Source organism: Protomyctophum bolini, assembly GCF_963924005.1.
Source record: "Protomyctophum bolini genome assembly, chromosome: 18".
NCBI classification, from domain to species: domain Eukaryota; kingdom Metazoa; phylum Chordata; class Actinopteri; order Myctophiformes; family Myctophidae; genus Protomyctophum; species Protomyctophum bolini.
The window spans coordinates 18,523,329-18,532,545 of NC_137879.1; the positions used below are offsets into that span (position 1 = coordinate 18,523,329).

General features: G+C 43.5%; 1 protein-coding gene across 1 annotated transcript; it reads right to left on the reverse strand.

Moving 5' to 3' along the window:
* Window positions 1-435: 435 nt before the first annotated feature.
* On the reverse strand, window positions 436-8,969 carry csdc2a (cold shock domain containing C2, RNA binding a; the record flags this gene model as incomplete). The annotated part of the gene is made up of 4 exons (XM_080789444.1): window positions 8,856-8,969; window positions 3,549-3,736; window positions 2,723-2,845; window positions 436-598 (listed from the first exon to the last, which is right to left on the reverse strand). The coding sequence occupies exons 2-4, from the start codon at window positions 3,728-3,730 to the stop codon at window positions 436-438; spliced, it is 468 nt and encodes a 155-aa protein (XP_080645570.1). The 5' UTR covers window positions 3,731-3,736; window positions 8,856-8,969.
* Window positions 8,970-9,217: the final 248 nt, after the last annotated feature.

Below are 9,217 nucleotides of genomic sequence, written 5' to 3' on the forward strand. Positions count from 1 at the left end.
ACCTCTGAAATGTCTATCTGTAGCCATACAAAACCAGTCAGTCTTCCCAAATGCTCATGCAAACGTCACATATGACGTGTGGCATACATACACACTCAGACACACATACAGTACACTACACATAATAAACGCATACACACCAGCAAACCTGTCCAAAAACATTCTTATATAGACCACCTTTCACCATCACCCAATAAACCACAACCTATTCCTTCCACCACAGTGAAAGATACAACTTAAACCTAGACCCTCTTCACATAACCTCCTTTTCTTTTCCCAGAAGGCAGAGACAATTCCCCAAAGCCAGCTCATCCCATCACAACATGAACTCTGACGTCTGACTCAATGGTTTTCCCCCGAAAGCCCCAGAAGTAACAGCGGAAACCACCAGAACGAAGGCAATAACCACCCAAACCCCCTCCACCCAGCCCTGGTCTAGGAGCTGAAGATCTGGCCTGACCAGGTCTCGTGTTTGGTGACTGGGTTCAAGTGGGTAATCACCACATCCACTGCCTGGAACTTCTGGTTCTTGGGTGGGATGTGAGTCACCTTGTATGTGACCTCGTCTCCTTCCATTGGCACGTATTCTCCATCGATGCTGTTGGGGAAACACAGGGTAGAGATCGGACCAGAAGGGTGGGGGGATGAGGGTTTGGATGATGACATGAATGCGTTTTGACGAAGCTCTTAAGCATATGTTATAGCATTTCTGTTAGATATTTTTGATTTGAGCATACAATTCTTTTTTATAGAATCTTTAATTCCACCCCAGCTTTAGTCATCACATTGACGGCAGGAGACATGGGTCTGGGGAGGATGCAGACAACCACGTCTCCTCTCGCCCATGAAAGCTACCAAATGTGTTCATTGCAGTGCCTGGCCAAGCTGGAGACGTTGCCAGGAAGCAAAATCTGAAACAGACCAGAGACATATCCTGCCTGTGGTGTTTCTGACATTGTTACTAACCATTGTCTGAATGTTTGCAATAGAAATGTGAAAAAGAGGAAAACGCAAAAGGCACGAATGAGCGGTGCCTTGTATCATGATGATGATGTTTGGTGGCGATGATTTATGATGAAGTGATCATACATCACTTTTAGGGGGGTGGGGGGCGACCTACACACAAAGTTGTCCTTAATACTTCTTGTGATTTCTCAATAGGACTGTTTTTGTTTTTTTTACAGTTGAATGGGGTTGGAGATAGTAAGTAAATCACTTCTTCAAGAATCAATGGGTGATTCTCAAATCTATCTATCTCAATTTTCCTTCAATAATTTTCCCTCTCTATATATTCTGATACAGGGATGTTATTTATGGGCAGACGGCCTGTTCATCTCTCAAAACCTTAGATGCAGTAGGCTATAACTCTGCATTAAACATTAATTACACCAAAAACAGTATACCAAAAACACTGGCGTGCCTGCTCTATCAGTGAGGAGGGATCAGCTTTTGTTTTTATTTATTCATAAGCTATTTTACAAAAGGCATCTCTCAGCCCTGCTTGCTTGGAATGTTGGTAGCCACTGTACACCTTTACAGACATGGTTCACCCTGCAGGTACCAAATCTCCACAGAGTTGAAGTAGGAAGATCTGCTTTATGTTACTGTGGCGGGGGTCGGGGGGGTAGGACCAAGGGATTTGGGATTAGTTTATAAACATTTTGGTATTTGTTTATAAACATTTGTGATTTGTTTATAAACATTTGTGATTTATTTATAAACATTTTGGGATTTGTTTATAAACATTTGGGATTTGTTTACAAACATTTGGGATTTGTTTATAAACATTTGGGATTTGTAAGTCTCATGGGGGGGGTAGGACCACTACCACTCTCATGGTCGGGGGGGTAGGACCAAGGGATTTGGGATTTGTTTATAAACATTTTGGTATTTGTTTATAAACATTTGGTATTTGTTTATAAACATTTGTGATTTGTTTATAAACATTTGTGATTTGTTTATAAACATTTGTGATTTGTTTACAAACATTTGGGATTTGTTTATAAACATTTGGGATTTGTTTATAAACATTTGGGATTTGTAAGTCTCATGGGGGGGGGTAGGACCACTACCAGTTTACCTGTAGTAAGTCTCATGGTCGGGGGGGTAGGACCAAGGGATTTGGGATTTGTTTATAAACATTTGTGATTTGTTTATAAACATTTGTGATTTGTTTATAAACATTTGTGATTTGTTTATAAACATTTTGGGCTCTGTATAATATGTTGCCTAGGGCCTCAAAAGGCCTAGAACCGGCACTGCTGTGGCCCACATACCTTGAATAATGCTTAAAATATGCTTTATGCTGTAAGCTGGCCTCATTATAGGGCCATTCACACTGAGCGCTATAACTGCCGTATAACTAAATAATAATATCTGGGATCTATAGAGCTTTTCATAAGTACTCAAAGACGCTTTAAATAATGTGGGGACCAGAACATAGAAAAATGATGGAGCTTGCAGAGGGAAAAGAAATCACCCACTTCTTTACACCAGTGGTAGCTCAAGACCCAAAAGCAAATGTTGACGTTTGCCCGAGACCCAAACTTGTAATAGCAGATCTACAAGCTCACTACTTTTTATGGAATTTATGGAAATTATTATATCTTTTCATTTGATTTGAAAGATGGGTCCACTGTTTGGGAAACAGTGCTTTACACCTCCTGCAAATCTATGATGTGAGAATGAAGTGATTGTGATTGTGCTGAGTTCTGCCACTCACTCAGAGATGTGGACGAAGATGTCCTCTCCACCATTGGAAGGTTGTATGAAGCCATGACCCTTTGACCTACAAAAGTTCTTACACACTCCTTTAAACACTGGGCCAGATCTGGCCCGCACCGTACTGTCCACACACGCACGCACGCACGCACGCACGCACGCACACACACACACACACACACACACACACACACACACACACACACACACACACACACACACACACACACACACACACACACACACACACACAGAAGTTTAATTTAATTTGTATTTTAATGCAACATGCACTAATACAAAATAATATATTCTGTATATCACGTTCATGAAGCTCTTTGCACCGGATTTTAGTTGAATAAACTAAAATTACGCTTTAATACCTCCTGTCAGCCGGTATTGGTCCAACCTGATGACATATGATACAGATACAATGTTTTGTGGAGTTTTATTTTATTATTGTTATTTTATGGCGTTTTAAGATTAGAGGGGTAAGTTAGAGGGGTGAGAGAGATATGAGATGTGTTTGTGTTTTCTACCAATACTTGGCAATCTTATTTGTGCCAAGAGAGCTTCTTAAATTGAATTGTGAGAGGAAGCGAGAGAGGAATGGAAAGATAAGGGATTCAAATCAACACTAGTTTAACACTAAATATTGACCCAAATGGCCATTACTGGGTCCATTTGGTGGAGAGAGAGAGAGAGAGGGGGCATCAGGGAGATCGAAGCGAAAATGAAAAGAAACACATCTTGCTGAAAGAAGAATAGAAATCTAAAACTATATGCATATCCTGGCAACACACAGACACACACCCATTGTTGCTACTCACGCTGAGTATGTCCGTGTGCGTTTGGTGGGCAGTGGGCTGGGCAGGTCCCCTGGCTGGGGTGGTTTTCTGTCCCTCTCCCACACGCGGCTGCCTTCCCTCAGGAAGGGGAAAGAGAGCTGGAGGGGGATCTGGGGTGAGGGCAGTGGGGCGGCGGCCGGCGAAGGGGGGTCCGGGTCAGCCATCTCCTGCTGTTGGAAGGGTTAGGAGAGAGAAGGATGGAGATTCATTTTAGTTTGGGTACAGAACAGTAGCTCAGTGGTTTTGGTCCATCTCTGGAACCAAGGAGAAAGAGAATCAGTAAAGATAAAAGGGAGAGAGACACAGATGGAAACTTTTGAAACGTCTCTGATATGAGAACGGCCTAAGAAAGAAAGAAAGAAAGAAAGAGACAGAGAGAGAGGGGTCGAGGGGTGACAGGGAGAGAGAGAAGTAAGTAAAGTGAGGGAAGACTTTATTTTAAGGTTAATCAAACAAGCAGAGAGGAAAGACAAATGGGTGAGGGTACACTTTGTGAATTGGAAGAGAAAGTGATGACATCACACAGGTGGACAGGAGAAATCGTTTCCTGATGATAAAGAGAGAGAACGGCTGTGAATAGATGAGAGGGAATCAGGGGGTAGAGAATGAGAAAAGGTTGTGGAGGGACCCGGGGCTCAGGGAGATAGAGAGAGGCAGAAGGAAAGCGTGGCCGGGTGGGAGGTTAGAGGGGTGAGAGAGATATCATGTGTTTGTGTTTTCTACCAATACAATCTTATTTGTGCCAAGAGAGCTTCTTAAATTGAATTATGTGAGAGGAAGCGAGAGAGGAATGGAAAGATAAGGGATTCAAATCAACGTGCAGACGGAATGAGAAGGGTACATGGCGATTAGGTCCTTTTGGGTCACAGAAAATAATAACTACCGGTACACACACATATGCACACACAAAGGCAATGTGAGTGAAAAACAACAACAAAGCAATGTGATTAACACAGCATCAGGGTGTGATATACAGTATATCATATGGCTTTGTAAATGTCCCAAGACAATCCCAATAATTATCCTGCTTCTCTTGGACTGCAGTGTGGTTCATCACACTTCACCAACATCCATCGTTGTATTGGTCTTGCCTGACTGTAAGCCAAATTGGTTATTTTAAAAGTATTCGTTCTCAATTAGGCACGAAATGGTAGCCAGAGTTTGCAGTCAGTAAATTATGCAAAAATAACACAGCATTTTATCTGGGGTCAGAGTTCATGGTTAACAAAATTACATTCCAGTTCTGTTCATTAGAAAAAAACGGTGAAAGCCAGCGACAATACAAAAATAAATAATACTGGCCAAAACAATGTTCCAAAAATAGAAAACAGTTAAGGAATTTAAGAACAGGCTATGCCGTCCATGGCATTCTCTGGCTTCTGTGGATTAACACCATCTAATAATTGTCTCCACCAGGCCGAAGGTATGGCGAGAGAGTATGTTTTGCACTCCGTCCGTCCGTCCGTCCGTGTGCGTACAGCTAATCTCCGGCTAAGGTTGGCACGGCCCAAAACTCTGCCCCAATTCTTCCACAACGGCCTGTTATAGCGCCACCATAAGGCAGACTTTTGCATAACACATTTCTTTATACTACTCGTCTCGTACACATTTTATCCATACATCACGCAACTCGTATACACCATCTCTATAGAGCGCCGCAGTCCCTCCCCCTTTCAGAAAAACGAGTGGCACAGGAAATCAAACCCCAATGCATTCTCCCATAGGCACTTAGGCATTTAATTTATTTAAAGACGGTTACGCCGCGGACAAAGCCCATTGGCTAATTCCAAAGTTCTGCAGATTTGTCCGTTTTGAACAAAATGCCTTAATGATGAACACAGTGTGCGCTTTCTGTGAAATTATGCACATACATTACCACACTATGCAGAGGAAGAAATGCCACATAAAACAAATCGGACTCATGGTGGCGCTATAACAGGCCAATTTATGTTCTTATAATTGCACTGATCTGTGTACAACTTTGCATGCTCACTCTCTAGAGGCCAAGACAAAACTTTGAGGCCAATTTCTGCTGAACTTTTAAACACTTACTGTAAATCGCTCGGGATTAAGAGCATCTGCTAAATGCCTAAATTGTATCCTGGTGGAGACCTGTGTCCCGAGGGGCACTTTTTCTAGTTTTATTTTGTACCTGTACCTGTACCTGTGAAGGTATGTATAAACTCTCTCATTGCGAACATTATGCCTGTGTTAGCATGACTAACAATAAAATGAAAACAACAATGTAAGACAAGGCCCGGGCTGCCGATGTGGTGGTCCGGGCAATGCCAGCCTGACAGCGTGTCAGATTTAAAGATTGATGAGTTTAATGTGTGGCATGCAGGACCCATCTCTATCCAGCTCTCTTTCTCTGTCTTTCCGTGACCGTGTATGTGTGTGGGAAGGAGTGTCATGAGCTAAATATAGTAGGGTGCATAGAGGGAGGACGCTTGTCCTTCTCTGCCATCAGGGTCAGGGTGGAGACTGCCTGACTGCATGGGAGGCGCCCTGCAAATAATTTAAACTTTTTTGTCTCATTATCAAATATCACAGGTTTACATGACTTGTGTGGAAAAGGTGGGTGAAATGATTTGTCGTACAATCTCCCATGATTTGTTTCAAGAAAGGGGGAAAGAATAGAGAAAGATACAGTTCAGATAACTTGAACCTGGTTGGGGTTGGCATGTCAACGTCACAATATAGCTTATCGCAATGTTGGACACAGTTAAGGCTCATTTCAACTTCATAATGCGATCATGCTAGAATGGGCTTTATTATTGCTTCATAATTGTTAAAACAAATAATCCACATTGAGTGAGGGTGTGCGATATCCGATGTGCCCTGACAGAATGGGAATCAATACTTCAATAACAAAAAACAAAACAAAAAAAGGACCCGAGCATTATAAGTAACACGCTGTTCAAAGGTAGTCTTCATCATAAAGCATGCCAGGTTAAACGTTATCATCTCTCGTTCCCTATCGCATTTGAGAGGCTGCAAAGTGGTCACTGTCTGTTGAAGAGGAACACGGACAGACTTTTATCTTCCTGACATCACAATGGGGAGTGAGGGTGTTGATGGAATGATGGTGACTGCACAGATTCACTAACACTGTTGTATCTCTATCTCTATCTCTCTCTCTCTTCACACACACACACACACACACACACACACACACACACACACACACACCTCTAGGCTTACAACACTTCATGTAATAAGGCTACATGTGGGCAGCCTCTTTCTGAAAGTTGGCAAATTAGCCTACTCATGCTGTCGGGCTGTAACCTAGATGATACTAGACTAGAGAGTTAAAGAAAGAGACAGAGAAACTGAGACAAAGGGCCAGCTGGAGCAAGCCTTGCAAGTTGTACCTCCCCAAAAACCAGGCCACGCCGGTGGCTGTAGAAATCAGCATGGGAGACACGTACACTGCAGTCACACCATAGCCTAAAGAAATCGTAGGTAGCAGACGTCTCCGCTCTACTCTGCGGAAAGTGGGCGGTCCCGAGAGGGGACGCACCCGGAAGCCTATTCAATGGCATGTAGTCTTCTATTTCTTGGTTGGCGAAGTGGGCGTGAGAGTGACAAGTGAGTGAGTGACAAGATGTTGACACAAAGGCGCATTCTAGTGTAGGCTATATGCTGCTGCGTTGCAACATGGCTGTCAAGTTATGACTCTCTAGTCGAGTGGTTAATGTATATGCCTTTGGAATTGGCAACCCGGGTTCGCCTCCCTGCCGAGGCTACAATAGTTTTGTTTTCCGACGACTTGCGCGACGGCCAGTTTACATCTGATGCTCTCCTCCGCGTCAGATGTAAGCTGCCGACAAGCATAAAAATGAAGTGTGTCACCCGGCGGTGAGAAGGAGAAGGATATTTTTGATTTATTGATTTAAATATTTATTAACAGTTTGCAGAATTACAATACATTTCAAGCACAAACTCAATACAAATACTGTTAACTGTGAGTGAACGACCCAATTAAGCATTACACTTGTTTACAACAGGGTCCACATGGTTCAATTCATCAAAACATTTAGAGACGTATAAATAGACACTTCTATATAGTTAAAGAACAGAACAGGAATTCATCATAAAACAGTGTTCCCTGACCGGGGATCGAACCCGGGCCGCCGCGGTGAGAGCGCAGAATCCTAACCACTACACCACGGAGAATGAGGTTATTGATGATGAGAAGGGCTGTGGAGGGTGAAGTGAACGCGCTATTTTATAAATATAAAGTTATTTTCAATGTCATCATGGATCAGGGTTACAGTAAATGACAATGTAATTCAGCCAGGGGTGCCATGGATGAAAAGATTACAGGGGTGATCTGAAGCAAACATGAGAACCACTGCTTTACATTTCTTCAGACGATTTTTCAATGTTTTGTTAACAATTTGGAGTGGACAGAATGTTACTTCGAGGTGCCCACTGCCCAGGGGGCGTTTGACTCCGTGAAAGAAGAAAACTACAAGTGAATACCCGCCCAGTGGATGGGCTGCGGCTGCATCTGTTCCATTGGCTAGTGCCTATCACTGCCGGGTGACACACGCTTGTCGGCAGCTGTCTCTGCCGCAGAGGAGAGCGTCAGCTGTCGGCTGGCCGTTGCGCGCAAGTCGTCGGCGGACGTGGAGCTTTTTCTCCATCCACCAGCTGTCTAAAAACCGCCGAGACGTCTGCGCCTACGATTTCTTTAGGCTCATGTCTGGCTGCAGCCGTATAGTTCCTCTGCGTGTACACACACGCGCGCACACACACACACACACACACACACACACACACACACACGCGCGCGCGCGCGCACACACGCACACGCACGCACACGCACGCTCGCGCGCCTTCAAACTTTAAATAAACAACTTTTGGAGATAAAAGTGGCTGTTTAGGGACGAGTAGCCTGGGGGGTGTGTAATGAAGTACTAAATTATTCACCCATAAAAGCATGCAGCCGCCTCACAGGCGTCTTGATTCCAGAACATTCTCACATATAGAGACAAGGAGAAGAATGGATGCTCTAGTAGTCTAGTCCAACTGGCCGTCAAAACAAAATGCGTCCTCGACCTGGGCTGGCAATGTCTGGCATAACATGTTTTTGATATATAAAATATAGGCTAATAACATATTACTATAATAACAATAATAATCATCATTATTATTATAATTGTATCCAAAATACAGATATAAAACAAAGCAGACAGGGCATGCAGGCCGATAAAAAACAAATCCCGGAATCTAAAGCTTAAAATGTCCATAAACGCCAATATCGATCAATCGATCTCTTACCGTAAAACGCCCAGCCTTTGTCACGCTATCCGAGCGGTAGCTTGACTTTTGATGTTACTTAATGTTATCGTTAGGCTTATAATGCAATCCGATAAAAAGCAGCATGGACATGTGTAGTAACTCTCTTGGTATGGATGTAGCGCAAGCGGATCTGTCTAGTGTCTACACTGGGCTGGATGAAAGCATCAACTGAAAAGGAGAGAAAAGGAGAGAGAGAGATGGAGGGGGGTGGGGTGCATAGTCACCATCGTGCATGCTTTACCCTTAGCCTTACCGACACAATAAAAGCACCAGCCAGGCAGCAGCAGGTGCAACGCTGAGCCAGATATGCTCTGCAGGACATCATCACATCTGAGTTCTGT